Here is a 17,830-nt window from a genome sequence, read left to right as displayed (position 1 = left end):
CGTGGGGAGGCGGGGCCAAGGCGCAGAGATCCTAGAAGGGTCCTAGAAGGCCCTAAAAGGGACTCAGGAGGATCAAGAGGGTTCTTAGGGGTTCTAGAAGGCTCCTAGAAGGCCCTGAAGGGTCCCAGGGGGCTCTAGAGGGTTCTCGGGGGTCCTAGAAGGGTCCTAGAAGGTCCTAAAAGGGTCTCAGGAGGATCAAGAGGGTTCTTGGGGGTCCTAGAGGAGTCCCAGAAGGTCCTAAAGGGGTTTCAGGCATGTCTAGAAGGTTCTTTGGGGGTCCTAGAGGAGTCCCAGAAGGTCCTAAAGGGGTTTCAGGAGTGTCTAGAAGGTTCTTCGGGGGTCCTAGAAGGGTCTGAGAAGGCCCTAAAGGGGTCCCAGAGGGTTCTAGAGGATTCTTGGGGTTTCTAGAAGGCCCTAAAGGGGTCCCAGGGGGCTCTAGAGGATTCTTGGGGGTCCTAGAAGGCCCTAAAGGGGTCCCAGGGGGCTCTAGAGGGTTCTTGGGGGTCCTAGAAGGCCCTAAAAGGATCCCAGGGGACTCTAGAGGGTTCTTGGGGGTCCTAGAAGGCCCTAAAGGGGTCCCAGGGGGCTCTAGAGTGTTCTTGGGAGTCCTAGAAGGGTCCGAGAAGGCCCTAAAAGCGTCCCGGGGCCTCTAGAGGGTTCTTGAGGGTCCAAGAAGGCCCTAAAGGGGTCCCAAGAGTGTCTAGACGGTTCCTCAGGGTCTAGAAAAAGTCCTACAAGGCCCTAAAGTGGTTTCAGGTGGGTCTAGATCATTCTTGGGCATCCTAGAAGGGTCCGAGAAGGTCCTAAATGGGGACTCAGGGGCATCTAGAGGGTTCTTGGGGGTCCTAGAGGAGTCCTAGAAGGCCGAAAAGGGGATTCAGGGGGTCTAGAGGGTTCTCAGGGGTCCTAGAAGGGTTCTAGAAGGTCCTAAAAGGGTCTCAAGAGGATCTTGAGGGTTCTAGAAGGCTCCTAGAAGGCCCTGAAGGGTCCCAGGGGGTTCTAGAGGGTTCTTGGGGGTCCTAGAAGGCCCTAAAGGGGTCCCAGGGGGCTCTAGAGGGTTCTTGGGGCTCCTAGAAGAGTCCTAGAAATCCCATTTTGGGGGCGGTCCCAGTCCCATTTCAGGGAGCAACGATATTTTTTATATAAAACCTTTATTCTGTAAAAATGCAGTGAGGGGGGGGGTGTCCCCAAAATAAGGGGGGGGGGGGGGCAGCCACAACTGGGCCCCCCCTCCCCTCCCCGGGGTCCTTTTTTTTTTGGGGGGGGTGGGGGGGGAGGGTGTCAGAATCAGCCTCCCCTTCCTTGCCCCCCCCCCCCGTTTCTATATACACAATAAATATGGGGAGGAGTGTAAATATTTTTTTTGGGGGGGGTGTGTCTTAAAAATGGGGGCGTGGGGGGGGGCTCAGGCAGCGGAAAGAGCCGGGGGTGTTGAGGCAGCGGCCGGGAGGGCAGGGGGGGTCCAGCGAGCACTCGTCCACATCTTGGGGGGGCGGGAAATAGAGGAGGAGGGGGGGTTAGAGATCTTGGAGGGGGGAGGTTGGGGGTTTTGGGGTTCCTCGGGGGGGTTAGAGATCTTGGAGAGGGTGGTTGGGGGTCCTGGGAGGGGATTCTGGGGTTCCTGGGGGGAATTAGAGACCTTGGAGGGGGGAGGTTGGGGGTTTTGGGGTTCCTGGGGGGGGGTTAGAGATCTTGGAGAGGGTGGTTGGGGGTCCTGGGGGGGGTTAGAGATCTTGGAGGGGGGAGGTTGGGGGTTTTGGGGTTCCTCGGGGGGGTTAGAGATCTTGGAGAGGGTGGTTGGGGGTCCTGGGGGGGATTCTGGGGTTCCTGGGGGGAATTAGAGATCTTGGAAGGGGAGGTTAGGGGTTTTGGGGTTCCTGGGGTGGGTTAGAGATCTTGGAGGGGGTGGTTGGGGGTCCTGGGAGGGGATTTTGGGGTGCTGAGGGTGAATTTTTAGGGTTCTAGGGAGGATTTGGAGCTCCCTGGGTGGCTTTTTGGGGTCCCGGTTGGATTTTTTGGGGTGCCGGGGGGGATTTTGGGGTGCCAAGGGTGAATTTTTAGGCTTCCAGGGGGGGATTTGGAGCTCCCCGGTTGGATTTTTGGGGTCCTGGTTGGATTTTTGAGGCACTGGGTAGATTTTTTGGGTTCCAGGGTGGCTTTTTGGGGTCCTGGTTGGATTTTTTGGGGTGCCGGGGGGGATTTTGGGGTGCCAAGGGTGAATTTTTAGGGTTCCGGGGGGGGATTTGGAGCTCCCCGGTTGGCTTTTTGGGGTCCTGGTTGGATTTTTGAGGCGCTGGGTGGATTTTTTGGGTTCCAGGGTGGCTTTTTGGGGTTCCAGGGTGGCTTTTTGGGGTCCCGGTTGGATTTTTTGGGGTACCAGGGGGGATTTTGGGGTGCCAAGGGTGAATTTTTAGGGTTCCGGGGGGGGATTTGGAGCTCCCCGGTTGGCTTTTTGGGGTCCTGGTTGGATTTTTGAGGCGCTGGGTGGCTTTTTGGGGTTCCAGGGTGGCTTTTTGGGGTCCCGGTTGGATTTTTTGGGGTGCCGGGGGGGGATTTTGGGGTGCCAAGGGTGAATTTTTAGGGTTCCGGGGGGGGATTTGGAGCTCCCTGGGTGGCTTCTTGGGGTCCTGGTTGGATTTTTGAGGCGCTGGGTAGATTTTTTGGGTTCCAGGGTGGCTTTTTGGGGTTCCAGGGTGGCTTTTTGGGGTCCCGGTTGGATTTTTTGGGGTGCCGGGGGGGGATTTTGGGGTGCCAAGGGTGAATTTTTAGGGTTCCGGGGGGGATTTGGAGCTCCCTGGGTGGCTTTTTGGGGTCCCGGTTGGCTTTTTGGCATGCAGGGGGGGTGGATTTTGGGGGGACGGGGTGGGGGGATGCTGGATTTTTGGGGTGCCCGGGGTCGGGGGGGGGTTGGATTTTGGGGGGTCTCACCCCTACAATCCATGTGCGCGGGGTCGAGGCGGAAGCCGGGGTCGCAGGCGCAGGTGAAGCCGTCGCCGAGGCGGACGCAGCGGCCGTTGCGGCACCCGCTGAGCACCCCACATTCCTCTTGCCCCCCTGTTCCAGTTTTGGGGGGTTCAGGGAGGGGGGGGTCCCCCCTTTTTCCCCCCTTCACCCCCTTTTTTGACCCCCCCCCCATCACCTTCATCATCATCATCGTCCTCTTCTTCCTCCTCCTCCCTCATTCCATGGGGCTGGAAGGTCCAGGGGGGCGCCGGGTGGGGGGGTTCGAAGCGGGGTCCCCGCGTTCGAAGGGGTGGGGGGTCCCCAAAATCCAACCCCCCCCCATAATAAGGGGGGAGAGGATAAAGTGGGGGTGTCCCCCCACCCCCTCCAGCCCCCCCGAAAGGGTAAGGGTCGTAATCGGAGCGGAAAGAAGGGAGAGGGGGGACCCGGCCCCCCGCCCCGAAAATATCGGGGTTCAGAGGGGGGGAGAAAGGGGGGGGAGGAAAAGGGGGTGCGAGGGGGGGGGTGAAGGGGGGGGCGTAGTCGTAAGGGGGGGCCCCAAAACTTGGGGGGCGCAGGGCGTTGCAGAGGAACTCGAAGTCATCTGGAGTGGGGGGGGGGAAGAAGGAAAAGGTGGTTTTAGGGGGGACAAAAAGGAAAAGGGGGGGTCCCCAACATCTAGAGGGGGGGAGAGGGGACCCCAATAATTGGGGGGGGGGCGGAGGGGGTAAGGGGTGGGTATTATGGGATGTAGGGGGTCACTACTCCAGGGATGCTCAGGATTGGTGGTACCCGCGGCTCTAGGGATGCTCAGGGATGCAGGGGGTCCCCAATTTTGGGGGTTCGGGGGGGTCCCAAATTAAAGGGGGGGGTGTCTGGGGGTTGCGGGGGGTGGCTATTATGGGATGTGGGGAGGCTATTATGGGATGCGAGGCCGTTATTATGGGATGCAAGGGGTCCCTACGCCAGGGATGCTCAGCATTGGTGGTACCCGCGGCACTAGGGATGCTCAGGGATGCAGGGGGTCCCCAATTTTGGGGTTCGGGGGGGGTGTCCCCGAATTAAAATGGAGTGGTCTGGGGGATGCAGAGAGTGGCTATTATGGGATGCGAGGTGGTTATTATGGGATGCACTCCAGGGATGCCCAGGATTGGTGGTACCCGCGGCACTAGGGATGCTCAGGGATGCAGGGGGTCCCCAGTTTTGGGGTTCGGGGGGGGTCCCTGAATTAAAATGGAGTGGTCTGGGGGATGCAGAGAGTGGCTATTATGGGATGCGAGGTGGTTATTACGGGATGCACTCCAGGGATGCTCAGGATTGGTGGTACCCACATCGCTAGGGATGCTCAGGGATGCAGGGGGTCCCCATTTTGGGGGGTTTAGGGGGGTCCCCCTCAAAAAGGAGGGTTCGGGGGGGGTTCACCTGAGTTGGGGGCGGGGCAGAGGGCACAATCCATGCCCCAGGCCTGCCCTGCGAGGCAGCAGCACTCAGTGTAGGTGAGTTGCCGGTCCAGACGAGGTTTTCCGCACACCAAATCCACCCCGACCTCCTGCCAGCAAACGGCTTGCGCATCCTCTGAGGTTTTGGGGCGCAAGGTTAGAGAGGGGAGCAGGATGAGGGGTTTGGGGGGGGGGGGGGGTCCCAGGGGTCGGGGGGGCTCACCCAGGTGGGTGTCGTTGGCCACGCAGCGGCGCTGGGAGGCGTCGAGGACGAGGCCCGGGGGGCACGAGCACAGGTAGGAGCCCAAAGTGTTGGTGCAGCGGCCGCCCTGGCACGGGTCGGGGTCCTGCGCCCCGCATTCGTCGTGGTCTGGGGGGGGCAAGGGGGCACGTTTGGGGGGGCAGGGGCGGTTTTGGGGGGGCAGGGAGGGCTTGGGGTGGAGTTTGGGGGGTTACGGGGCGGGTTTGGGGTGCTGGGAGGGCTTGGGGTGGAGTTTTGGGGTGCAGGGAGGGCTTAGAGTGGAGTTTTGGGGTGCAGGGAGGGATTGAGATGCAGGTTTTGGGGTGCACAGAGGGCTTGAGGTGGAGTTTGGGGGGTTATGGGGTGGTTTTGGGGTGCTGGGAGGGCTTGGGGTGGAGTTTTGGGGTGCAGGGAGGGCTTAGAGTGGAGTTTTGGGGTGCAGGGAGGGATTGAGATGCAGGTTTTGGGGGGCAGAGAGGGCTTGAGGTGGAGTTTGGGGGGTTACGGGGTGGTTTTGGGGTGCTGGGAGGGCTTGGGGTGGAGTTTTGGGGGGGTTTTGGGGTGCAGGGAGGGCTTAAGGTGGAGTTTTGGGGTGCAGGGAGGGATTGGGATGCAGGTTTTGGGGGGCAGAGAGGGCTTGGGGTGGAGTTTGGGGGGTTACGGGGCGGTTTTGGGGTGCTGGGAGGGCTTGGGGTGGAGTTTGGGGGGGGTTTTGGGGTGCAGGGAGGGCTTGGGGGCAGGTTTTGGGGTGCTGGGAGGGATCGAGTGGCAGGTTTTGGGGGGTTATGGGGTGGTTTTGGGGTGCAGGGAGGGGTTGGGGTGGAGTTTTGGGGGGGGTTTGGGGTGCACGGAGGGCTTGGGGTGGAGTTTTGGGGTGCAGGGAGGGATTGAGATGCAGGTTTTGGGGTGCAGGGAGGGCTTGGGGTGGAGTTTGGGGGGTTATGGGGTGGTTTTGGGGTGCTGGGAGGGCTTGGGGTGGAGTTTTGGGGGGGTTGGGGTGCACGGAGGGCTTGGGGTGGAGTTTTGGGGTGCTGGGAAGGATTGAGATGCAGGTTTTGGGGTGCAGGGAGGGATCGAGATGCAGGTTTTGGGGGGTTATGGGGCGGTTTTGGGGTGCAGGGAGGGCTTGGGGTGGAGTTTGGGGGGTTATGGGGTGGTTTTGGGGTGCAGGAAGGGGTTGGGGTGGAGTTTTGGGGGGGTTTTGGGGTGCACGGAGGGCTTGGGGTGGAGTTTTGGGGTGCAGGGAGGGATTGAGATGCAGGTTTCGGGGTGCAGAGAGGGCTTGGGGTTGAGTTTGGGGGGTTACAGGGTGGTTTTTGGGTGCTGGGAGGGCTTGGGGTGGAGTTTTGGGGGGGGTTTGGGGTGCACGGAGGGCTTGGGGTGGAGTTTTGGGGTGCAGGGAGGGATTGGGATGCAGGTTTTGGGGGGCAGAGAGGGCTTGAGGTGGAGTTTGGGGGGTTACGGGGCGGTTTTGGGGTGCTGGGAGGGCTTGGGGTGGAGTTTTAGGGTGGTTTTGGGGTGCAGGGAGGGCTTAAGGTGGAGTTTTGGGGTGGTTTTGGGGTGCATGGAGGGCTTGAGGTGGAGTTTTGGGGTGCAGGGAGGGATTGAGATGCAGGTTTTGGGGTGCAGGGAGGGCTTGAGGTGGAGTTTGGGGGGGGTTTGGGGTGCAGGGAGGGCTTGGGGGCAGGTCTTGGGGTGCTGGGAGGGATTGAGATGCAGGTTTTGGGGGGTTATGGGGCGGTTTTGGGGTGCTGGGAGGGCTTGGGGTGGAGTTTGGGGGGGGTTTTGGGGTGCAGGGAGGGCTTGGGGGCAGGTTTTGGGGTGCAGGGAGGGATCGAGTGGCAGGTTTTGGGGGGTTATGGGGTGGTTTTGGGGTGCAGGGAGGGGTTGGGGTGGAGTTTTGGGGGGGGTTTGGGGTGCACGGAGGGCTTGGGGTGGAGTTTTGGGGTGCAGGGAGGGATTGAGATGCAGGTTTTGGGGTGCAGGGAGGGCTTGGGGTGGAGTTTGGGGGGTTATGGGGTGGTTTTGGGGTGCTGGGAGGGCTTGGGGTGGAGTTTTGGGGGGGTTGGGGTGCACGGAGGGCTTGGGGTGGAGTTTTGGGGTGCTGGGAGGGATTGAGATGCAGGTTTTGGGGTGCAGGGAGGGATCGAGATGCAGGTTTTGGGGGGTTATGGGGCGGTTTTGGGGTGCAGGGAGGGCTTGGGGTGGAGTTTGGGGGGTTACGGGGCGGGTTTGGGGTGCTGGGAGGGCTTGGGGGCAGGTTTTGGGGTGCAGGGAGGGATTGGGATGCAGGTTTTGGGGGGCAGAGAGGGCTTGGGGTTGAGTTTGGGGGGTTACGGGGCGGTTTTGGGGTGCTGGGAGGGCTTGGGGTGGAGTTTTGGGGTGCAGGGAGGGCTTAGAGTGGAGTTTTGGGGTGCAGGGAGGGATTGAGATGCAGGTTTTGGGGGTGCAGGGAGGGCTTGGGGTGGAGTTTGGGGGGTTACGGGGCGGTTTTGGGGTGCTGGGAGGGCTTGGGGTGGAGTTTTGTGAGTTATGGGGCAATTTTGGGGTGCAGGGAGGGATTGGGATGGAGTTTTGTGGGTTACGGGGTGGTTTTGGGGTGCTGGGAGGGGTTTTTGGGGTTCAGGTTCAGTTTGGGGGTTCAGGGGCCGTTTGGGGGCCAGGTTGGGGGGTCAGTTTGGGGGTTCCAGGTCAGTTTTGGGGGTTCAGGGCCCACTTGGGGGGTCAGTTTTGGGGTTCAGGGTCAGTCTGGGGGGTCAGTTTGGGGGTTCAGGGTCAGTTTTTGGGGTTCAGGGTCAGTTCAGGTGTTCAGGGGCCGTTTGGGGGCCAGTTTGGGGCTTCCAGGTCAGTTTTGGGGGTTCAGGGCCCATTTGGGGGGTCAGTTTTGGGGTCCAGGGTCAGTCTGGGGGGTCAGTTTGGGGGTTCCGGGTCAGTTTTTGGGGTTCAGGGTCAGTTCAGGTGTTCACGGGCCGCTTGGGGGCCAGTTCGGGGGGTCAGTTTGGGGGTTCAGGGTCAGTTTTGGGGGTTCAGGTTCTGTTTGGGGATTCAGGAACCGTTTAGGGGCCAGTTTGTGGGGTCACTTTGGGGGTTCAGGGTCAGTTTTTGGGGTTCAGGGTCAGTTTAGGTGTTCAAGGGCCATTTGGGGGCCAGTTTGTGGGGTCAGTTTTGGGGTCCAGGGTCAGTTTTGGGGGTTCAGGGCCCGTTCGTGGGGTCAGTTTTGGGGGTTCAGGGTCAGTTTTTGGGGTTCAGGGTCAGTTCAGGTGTTCAGGGGCCGTTTGGGGGCCAGTTTGGGTGGTCACTTTGGGGGTTCAGGGTCAGTTTTGGGGTTCAGGGTCAGTCTGGGGGGTCAGTTTTGGGGGTTCAGGGTCAGTTTTGGGGTTCAGGGTCAGTCTGGGGGGTCAGTTTGGGGGTTCCGGGTCAGGTTTGGGGGTTCAGGGTCAGTTTTGGGGGTTCAGGGCCAGTTTGGGGGCCAGTTTGAGGGCTCCGGGTCAGTTTTTGGGGGTTGCGGGTGGGTTTTTGGGGTTCGGGGTGGGTTTTGGGGGGTCCCTCACCCTCGCAGCGCAGCGACTCGGGGTCGAAGAAGAAGCCGGCGGGGCAGAAGCAGGTGAAGGACGAGGCCGCGTTCCGGCAGAGCCCCCCCCGGCACAAACCCGGGGAGAAGACGGAGCACTCGTCCACGTCTGGGGGGGGGGACACCCCAAAAGGAGAGGGGGGGACCCCAAGAGTGAGGGGGGACACGCACAACGCAAGGGGAGGGGGGAAAAAGGGAGAGGAGGGGGGTAAAAGGGGAGGGGAGGGGGGGTAAAAAGGGAGAGGAGGGGGGTAAAAGGGGAGGGGGGACCCCAAAAGTGAAGGGGGGCACCCCAAGAGTGAGGGGGGCACCTCAAAAGTGAGGGGAGGGGGTAAAAAGGGAGAGGAGGGGGGTAAGAGGGGAGGGGAGGGGGTAAAAGGGAGAGGAGGGGGGTAAAAGGGGAGGGGAGGGGGGGAAAAGGGGAGGGGGGACCCCAAAAGAGAGGGGGGGACCCCAAAAGTGAGGGGGACACGCCCAACGCGAGGGGAGGGGGTAAAAAGGGAGAGGAGGGGGGTAAGAGGGGAGGGGAGGGGGTAAAAAGGGAGGGGGGGACCCCAAAAGTGAGGGGGGACCCCAAAAGTGAAGGGAGGCAACCCAAGAGTGAGGGGGGGCACCCCAAAAGTGAGGGGAGGGGGTAAAAAGGGAGGGGGTAAAAAGGGAGGGGGGACCCCAAAAGTGAGGGGAGGGGGGTAAAAAGTGAAGGCAGGGGGTAAAAAGGGAGGGGGGCACCCCAAAAGTGAGGGGGGACCCCAAAAGTGAAGGGGGGCACCCCAAGAGTGAGGGGGGGGCGCCTCAAAAGTGAGGGGAGGGGGTAAAAAGGGAGGGGGGACCCCAAAAGTGAGGGGAGGGGGGTAAAAAGTGAAGGCAGGGGGTAAAAAGGGAGGGGGGCACCCCAAAAGAGAGGGGGGACCCCAAAAAGGAGAGGAGGCACCCCAAAAGAGAGGGGAGGGGGTAAAAAGGGAGGGGGGCACCCCAAAAGTGAGGGGGGACCCCAAAAGTGAGGGGGGAGCAGAAAGTGGGGGGGGGCAATTGGGGGTCCCAGAATGGGGGAGGGGTAAAAATGGAGGGGGGGCAAATAAATTTGGGGGGGGGGCTCTTACCTTCGGGGACCCCCTGGGGGTTTTGGGGGGCTCGTCCGGGGCCGTGGGGGCACAGGGCGAGGTACTCGTCTAAGGGGGGGACCCCAAAAATGAGACCCCAAAAGTGACCCCTCCAAGTCCTCCCTGAACCCCAAAACTGCCCCCAAGTGCTCCCTGAACCCCCAAAACTGCCCCCCAAGTCCTCCCTGAACCCCAAAACTGCCCCCCAAGTCCTCCCAGCCCCCCAAATCCTGCCCCCCAAGTCCTCCCAGCCCCCCAATAACTGTTTTACACCCCAAATCCTGCCCCCCAAGTCCTTCCAGCCCCCCAAATCCTGCTCCCCAAGTCCTCCCAGCACCCCAATAACTGTTTTACACCCCAAATCCTGCTCCCCAAGTCCTCCCAGTCCCCCAATCCCTGCTCAGCCCCCCAAATTCTGCTCCCCAACTCCTCCCAGCCCCCCAATAACTGTTTTACACCCCAAATCCTGCCCCCCAAGTCCTCCCAGCCCCCCAAATCCTGCCCTCCAAGTCCTCCCAGCCCCCCAAATCTTGCCCCCCAAGTCCTCCCAGCCCCCCAACTCCTGCTCAGCCCCCCAAATCCTGCTCCCCAAGTCCTCCCAGCCCCCCAATAATTGTTTTACACCCCAAATCCTGCCCCCCAAGTCCTCCCAGCCCCCCAAATCCTGCTCCCCAAGTCCTCCCAGCCCCCCAATAACTGTTTTACACCCCAAATCCTGCCCCCAAGTCCTCCCAGCCCCCCAAATCCTGCCCCCAAGTCCTCCCAGCCCCCCAAATCCTGCTCCCCAAGTCCTCCCAGCCCCCCAAATCCTGCTCCCCAAGTCCTCCCTGCACCCCAAATCCTGCCCCCCAAGTCCTTCCAGCCCCCCAAATCCTTCTCAGCCCCCCAAATCCTGCCCCCCAAAGCCTCTCTGCACCCCAATAACTGTTTTACACCCCAAATCCTGCTCCCCAAGTCCTCCCAGCCCCCCAACCCCTGCTCAGCCCCCCAGATCCTGCCCCCCAAAGCCTCTCTGCACCCCAAATCCTGCCCCCCACGTCCTCCCAGCCCCCCAACCCTTGCTCAGCCCCCCAGATCCCGCCCCCCCCCCCAGGTTTTGGGGTGCGGGGGGTACCGGTGCCGGCCGTGGGGCAGCGGCCGTGGGGGCAGCGGGCGCCCCAGGCCCAGCCGAGGCTGCAGCAGCACTGGGCGCGGGTGACGTTGGGGGCCAGCTCCTCGCAGGCGCGGCTGAAGCAGGCGGATAAGCCCCACGAAGGCTTTTGGGGTCCCTCAAAGGCATTTTGGGGTCCCTCGAAGGCGTTTTGGGGCCCCTCGAAGGCGTTTCGGGGCTCCTCGAAGGCATTTTGGGGTCCCTCGAAGGCATTTCGGGGTCCCTCGAAGGTGTTTCGGGGCTCAAAGGCGTTTTGGGGCTCCTCAAAGGCGTTTCGGGGCTCCTCAAAGGCATTTTGGGGTCCCTCGAAGGCATTTTGGGGCTCCTCGAAGGCGTTTCGGGGTCCCTCGAAGGCGTTTTGGGGCTCCTCGAAGGGGTTTTGTGGCTCCTCGAAGGTGTTTCGGGGCTCCTCGAAGGGGATTTGGGGCTCTCCGAAGGGGATCTGGGGCCCCTGGAAGGGGATTTGGGGTCCCTCGAAGTCGGGGTTCGGGGTGAAGGGGGGGGCGCAGCGGCCGGCCACGGGGTCGAACTCGTGGCGGGAGTCGGGGCAGAGGCAGAGGAAGGAGCCGTCGGCGTTTTCGCAGCGTTCCGAGCCGCACACCCCGGCCAGAGTGCGGCACTCGTCCACGTCTGAGGGGGCGGGAGCCGGAGCGGGATCGGGATTGGGATTAGGAAGGGAGCGGGATTGGGATTGGGATTAGGAAGGGATCGGGATTGGGATTGGGATTAGGAAGGGAGCGGGATTAGGATTAGGATTAGGAAGGGAGTGGGAGTAGGAAGGGAGCGGGAGTAGGAAGGGATTGGGATTGGGAAGGGATCGGGATTAGGAAGGGAGTGGGATTAGGAAGGGATCGGGATTGGGATTAGGATTAGGAAGGGAGCGGGAGTAGGAAGGGATTGGGAGTAGAAAGGGATCGGGAGTAGGGAGGGATCGGGATTAGGAAGGGAGTGGGATTAGGAAGGGAGTGGGAAGGGATCGGGAGTAAGAAGGGATCGGGATTGGGATTAGGATTAAGAAGGGAGCGGGAGTAGGGAGGGATTGGGATTGGGAAGGGAGCGGGAATAGGGAGGGATCGGGATTAGGAAGGGAGTGGGAAGGGATTGGGAGTAGGAAGGGATCAGGATTGGGATTAGGATTAGGAAGGGAGCGGGATTAGGAAGGGATTGGGAGTAGGGAGGGATTGGGATTAGGAAGGGATTGGGAGTAGGAAGGGATCGGGAGTAGGACTAGCATTAGGAAGGGATCGGGATTAGGAAGGGATCGGGATTGGGATGGAGATCGGGATCGGGACGCTGGGGTCACGATCGGGGCTTGGATTGGGATGGGGATACAGGGATTGGGATGGGGATACAGGGATTGGGATGGGGATGAGGAGATTGGGATTGGGATGGAGATTGGGATTGGGATCAGGACTGGGACACTGGGGTCACGATGGGGACTTGGATTGGGATTGGGATCGAGACACTGGGATTGGGGAGGGGATGAGGAGATTCCGATTGGGATGGGGATTGGGATTGGGATGGAGGTTGGGGTCACCATCAGGATTTGGATTGGGAACGGAGGCTCAGATTGGGATTGGGATACAGGGAATGGGAAGGGGACGAGGACATTGGGATTGGGATGGAGATTGGGATGGGGCTGGGATCAGGACTGGGACACTGGGGTCATGATGGGGACTTGGATAGGGATTGAGACACGGGGATTGGGGAGGGGATGAGGAGATTCCGATGGGGATGGGGATTGGGATTGAGGTTGGGACTGGGATGGAGATCGGGGTCACCATCAGGATTGGGAATGGAGGCTCAGATTGGGATTGGGATACAGGGAATGGGAAGGGGACGAGGAGATTGGGATTGGGATGGAGATTGGGATGGGGCTGGAGGTTGGGATGGGGATGGAGATTGGGATGGGGATGGAGGCTGGGATGGGGCTGGAGGTTGGGATGGGGCTGGAGGCTGGGAAGGAGCCGTGGCCGCACCCACCCACGCAGTGGTTGCCCTCGGGGGCGGTTTCGTAGCCCGGGTCGCAGGCGCATTGGAAGGAGCCGGGGAGGTTGTGGCAGGTGGCGTGGGCCCCACACAAGGTCCCGTTGGAGCATTCGTCCACGTCTGCCCAGAGAGACCATCCCGGAGCCCAATCCCACCCCCACGTCCATCCTGGAGCCCATCCCCATCTCCACGTCCATCCTAGAGCCCATCTCCACGTCCATCCTGGAGCCCATCCACATCCCCATGTCCATCCTGGAGCCCAAGACCATCCTGATCTCCAAGACCATCCTGACCTCCAAGATCATCTCAGTCTCCAGGTCCACCCTGATCCCCAGGCTCATCCTGATCTCCAAGATCATCCTAAACCTCCAAGATCATCCTAAACCTCCAAGACCATCCTGGTGCCCAAGATCATCCTGATCTCCAAGACCATCCTGACCTCCAGGCCCATCCTGACCTCCAGGTCCATCCTGGTGCCCATCCTGATCCTTAGGCTCATCCTGACCTCCAAGACCATCCCAGTCTCCAGGTCCACCCTGATCCCCAGGCTTATCCTGATCTCCAAGACCACCCTGATCCTCAAGACCATCCTAAACCTCTAAGACCATCCTGGTACCCAAGATCATCTTGATCCCCAAGACCATCCCCATCTCCAGGTCCATCCCAGAGCCCATCCCCATCTCCAAGTCCACCCTGGAGCCCATCCCCATCTCCACGTCCCCCCTGGAGCCCATCCCCATCTCCAGGTCCATCCTGGAGCCCATCCCCACGTCCATCCTGGAGCCCATCCCCATCTCCACGTCCCCCCTGGAGCCCATCCCCATCTCCAGGTCCATCCTGGAGCCCATCCCCACGTCCACCCTGGAGCCCATCCCCGTCTCCAGGTCCCCCTTGGAGCCCATCCCCATCTCCACATCCATCCTGGAGCCCATCCCCATCTCCAGGTCCATCCTGGAGCCCATCTCCACATCCATCCTGGAGCCCATCCCCATCTCTACGTCCCCCCTGGAGCCCGTCCCCATCTCCAGGTCCATCCTGGAGCCCATCTCCATGTCCATCCTGGAGCCCATCCCCATCTCTACGTCCCCCCTGGAGCCCATCCCCATCTCCAGGTCCATCCTGGAGCCCATCCCCATCTCCAGGTTCCCCCAGGAGCCCACCCCCGGCCTCCACTCACCCTCACACTCCCCGGAGTCTCCGTGGTGGAAGCCGGGAGGACACTCGCTGACGCAGCGGTAGGAGCCGGGGACGTTCTCGCAGCGCTGGGAGCCGCAGAGCCTCGCTCCGTACTCCTGGCACTCGTCTACGTCTACGGGGAGAGGGGGACGACGAGGACCACCTCGGTGCCACCTCGGGGACCCCCCGGAGCCGTCGCGAGGCGCCCCCCGCCGCCCCTCACCGCGGCATCGGGCCTGGTCGGCCTCGGTGCGGAATCCGGCCGGGCAGCGGCACTCGAAGGAGCCGTCGGTGTTGAGGCAGCGGCCGCCCCAGCAGACGCCGCCGGCCTCGCACTCGTCCACGTCTGCGGGGAGGACACTGGGATGGCACTGGGAGAGCACTGGGAGGGGACTGGGAGGGGGATGGGGACAAGGGATGGCACTGGGAGGGGACTGGGAGGGGACTGGGATGGATGCGAGGACATGGGATGGGACTGGGATGGGACTGGGAGGGGACTGGGATGGGACTGGGATGGACACAAGGACATGGGATGGGACTGGAATGGAGATGAGGACATGGGATGGGACTGGGATGGGACTGGGAGGGGACTGGGATGGGACTGGGATGGACACAGGGACATGGGATGGGACTGGGATGGAGATGAGGACATGGGATGGGACTGGGAGGGGACTGGGATGGGACTGGGATGGGACTGGGATGGAGATGAGGACATGGGATGGGACTGGGAGGGGACTGGGATGGGACTGGGATGGATGCGAGGACATGGAATGGGACTGGGAGTGGACTGGGATGGGAGTGGGAGGGGGATGGGGACAAGGGATGGGACTGGGAGGGGACTGGGAGGGGACTGGGATGGATGCGAGGACATGGGATGGACACAAGGACATGGGATGGGACAGGGATGGGACTGGGATGGGACTGGGATGGGACTGGGATGGAGATGAGGACATGGAATGGGACTGGGAGGGGACTGGGAGGGGACTGGGAGGGGACTGGGATGGACACAAGGACATGGGATGGGACTGGGAGGGGATTGGGATGGAGATGAGGACGTGGGATGGGACTGGGAGGGGACTGGGATGGAGATTAGGACATGGGATGGGACTGGGAGGGGACTGGGATGGGACTGGGATGGGACTGGGATGGACGTGAGAATATGGGATGGAGATGAGGACGTGGGATGGGACTGGGAGGGGACTGGGATGGACACAAGGACATGGGATGGACTGGGAGTGGACTGGGAGGGGACTGGGATGGATGTGAGAATATGGGATGGGACTGGGAGGGGACTGGAATGGGACTGGGAGGGGACTGGGATGGAGATGAGGACATGGGATGGGACTGGGAGCACACTGGGAGGGGACTGGGATGGACGTGAGGACATGGGATGGGACTGGGATGGGACTGGGAGGGGACTGGAATGGGACTGGGAGGGGACTGGGATGGAGATGAGGACATGGGATGGGACTGGGAGTGGACTGGGAGGGGACTGGGAGGGGGATGGGGACAAGGGATGGGACTGGGATGGAGATGAGGATGTGGGAGGGGACTGGGAGGGGACTGGGAGGGGACTGGGATGGACACGAGGACTGGGATGGACATGGGGACACAGGGACTGGGATGGACATGGGGACAGAAGGACCGGGATGGACAGAGGGCTGGGACGGACAGAAGGACCAGGCTGGACAGAAGGATGAGGCCGGACAGAGGGCTGGGATGGACAGAAGGACCAGGCTGGACAGAAGGACCAGGATGGACAGAAGGACCAGGCTGGACAGAAGGACGAGGCCGGACAGAGGGCGGGGATGGACAGAAGGACCAGGATGGACAATGGACAGAGGGCTGGGATGGACAGAAGGACCAGGCTGGACAATGGACGGAGGGCTGGGACGGACAGAAGGACCAGGCTGGACAGAAGGACGAGGCCGGACAGAGGGCGGGGATGGACAGAAGGACCAGGCTGGACAATGGACAGAGGGCTGGGATGGACAGAAGGACCAGGCTGGACAGTGGACGGAGGGCTGGGATGGACAGAAGGACCAGGCTGGACAGAAGGACCAGGATGGAAAGAGGGCTGGGATGGACAGAAGGACCAGGCTGGACAATGGACGGAGGGCTGGGATGGACAGAAGGACCAGGCTGGACAATGGACAGAGGGCTGGGATGGACAGAAGGACCAGGCTGGACAATGGACGGAGGGCTGGGACGGACAGAAGGACCAGGCTGGACAGAAGGACGAGGCCGGACAGAGGGTGGGGATGGACAGAAGGACCAGGATGGACAGAAGGACTGGGATGGACAGAGGGCTGGGATGGACAGAAGGACCAGGCTGGACAATGGACAGAGGGCTGGGATGGACAGAAGGACCAGGCTGGACAGTGGACAGAGGGCTGGGACGGACAGAAGGACCAGGCTGGACAGAAGGACCAGGATGGAAAGAGGGCTGGGACGGACAGAAGGACCAGGCTGGACAGAAGGACTGGGATGGACAGAGGGCTGGGATGGACAGAAGGACCAGGATGGACAATGGATGGAGGGCTGGGACGGACAGAAGGACCAGGCTGGACAGAAGGACCAGGATGGAAAGAGGGCAGGGATGGACAGAGGGCTGGGACGGACAGAAGGACCAGGCTGGACAGAAGGATGAGGCTGGACAGAGGGCAGGGATGGACAGAAGGACCAGGCTGGACAGAAGGACCAGGATGGACAGAAGGACGAGGCCGGACAGAGGGCAGGGATGGACAGAAGGACCAGGATGGACAATGGATGGAGGGCTGGGACGGACAGAAGGACCAGGCCGGATGGAGGGCTGGGATGGACAGAGGGCCAGGACAGACGGACAGATGGACAGACGGACGGACAGACGGACGGACGGACGCACCGAGGCAGCGGGAGCCGCGGGGGCCGGGCCGGTAGCCGGGGGCGCAGAGGCAGGAGAAGGAGCCGTCGGTGTTGAGGCACTCGCCGTGCGGGAAGCAGAAATCGCCCTCCAGGCACTCGTTGACGTCTGCGGGGGACACCCAAGGGGACACCGAGGAGGTCCCCGTCACCACCCGCCACCACCGGGCTCCGGGGGACACCACGACGGCCATGGGGCCACCACGAGGACCCTTGGGGCTACCACGAGGCTCCTGGGGCCACCATGAGGTCCCTGGGGCCACCACGAGGTCCCTTGGTGCCACCATGAGGTTCCTCCTCACCCACACAAGGTCTCTTGGTGCCACCACAAGGCTCCTGGTGCCACCACAACATCCCTCCTCACCCACACAAGATCCCTGATGCCACCACAAGGTCCCTGGTGCCACCACGAGGTCCCTTCTTACCCACACAAGGTCCCTGGTGCCACCAGGAGGTCCCTCCTCACCCACACAAGATCCCTGGAGCCACCAGGAGGTCCCTCCTTACCCACACAAGGTCCCTGGAGCCACCACAAGAACCCTTGGTGCCACCAGGAGGTTCCTCCTCACCCACACAAGGTCCCTTGGTGCCACCACAAGGTCCCTGGTGCCACCATGAGGCTCCTGGAGCCACCACAAGGACCCTGGTGCCACCAGGAGGTCCCTCCTCACCCACACAAGATCCCTGATGCCACCACAAGGTCCCTTGGTGCCACCACAAGGCTCCTGGTGCCACCAGGAGGTTCCTCCTCACCCACACAAGGTCCCTGGAGCCACCACAAGAACCCTTGGTGCCACCATGATGTTCCTCCTCACCCACACAAGGTCCCTTGGTGCCACCACAAGATCCCTTGGTGCCACCACAAGGCTCCTGGTGCCACCAGGAGGTCCCTCCTCACCCTCACAAGCTGCTCCGGCGTCCCCGGCGCGGTACCCGGGCCGGCACTGGCACTGGAAGGAGCCTTGGGTGTTGAGGCAGCGGCCGTGGGGGCCGCAGGGCGAGCCCACCAGGCACTCGTCCACGTCTGCAGGAGAACCGGGGTCACCTGGGGGGGACCTCGCCGGGTCGGAGAAGGTCCCCGGGGTGGGAGCTACCTGCGCAGCGGCCCCCGAGGAGCCGGAAGCCGTCGGGGCAGGGTTGGCAGCGGAAGGAACCGGGGGTGTTGACGCACTCCTGGCCGGGGCAGGCGAGGTGGTGGTCGCACTCGTCGATGTCTGCAAGAGGGGAGAAGGTCTTGAGGTTCTCCAGAGGGATCCGAGCCCGTCGGATCCACGGGACGAGACCAACGGGAGGAGAGCTGAGCAGGAACTCGGGGAACAA

General features: G+C 62.0%; 1 protein-coding gene across 1 annotated transcript in view; it reads right to left on the bottom strand.

The window, feature by feature from the left end:
- Positions 1-1,154: 1,154 nt before the first annotated feature.
- The window catches only part of LTBP4 (latent transforming growth factor beta binding protein 4), a 36,131-nt gene continuing 19,455 nt past the window's right edge, over positions 1,155-17,830 (bottom strand). The window contains 14 exon segments of the mRNA XM_069882284.1: positions 1,155-1,483; positions 2,929-3,054; positions 3,140-3,547; positions 4,366-4,518; positions 4,606-4,752; positions 8,175-8,303; positions 9,295-9,363; positions 10,409-11,074; positions 12,428-12,553; positions 13,611-13,742; positions 13,833-13,955; positions 16,494-16,619; positions 17,409-17,534; positions 17,605-17,724. Coding sequence (XP_069738385.1) covers positions 1,380-1,483; positions 2,929-3,054; positions 3,140-3,547; positions 4,366-4,518; positions 4,606-4,752; positions 8,175-8,303; positions 9,295-9,363; positions 10,409-11,074; positions 12,428-12,553; positions 13,611-13,742; positions 13,833-13,955; positions 16,494-16,619; positions 17,409-17,534; positions 17,605-17,724 — 2,555 coding nt within the window. The 3' untranslated portion in view covers positions 1,155-1,379.

This window comes from Phaenicophaeus curvirostris, unplaced genomic scaffold, assembly GCF_032191515.1.
Source record: "Phaenicophaeus curvirostris isolate KB17595 unplaced genomic scaffold, BPBGC_Pcur_1.0 scaffold_93, whole genome shotgun sequence".
NCBI classification, from domain to species: domain Eukaryota; kingdom Metazoa; phylum Chordata; class Aves; order Cuculiformes; family Cuculidae; genus Phaenicophaeus; species Phaenicophaeus curvirostris.
Note: the sequence above shows the minus strand (reverse complement) of the source record. Positions and strands in the feature narration are given on the sequence as shown.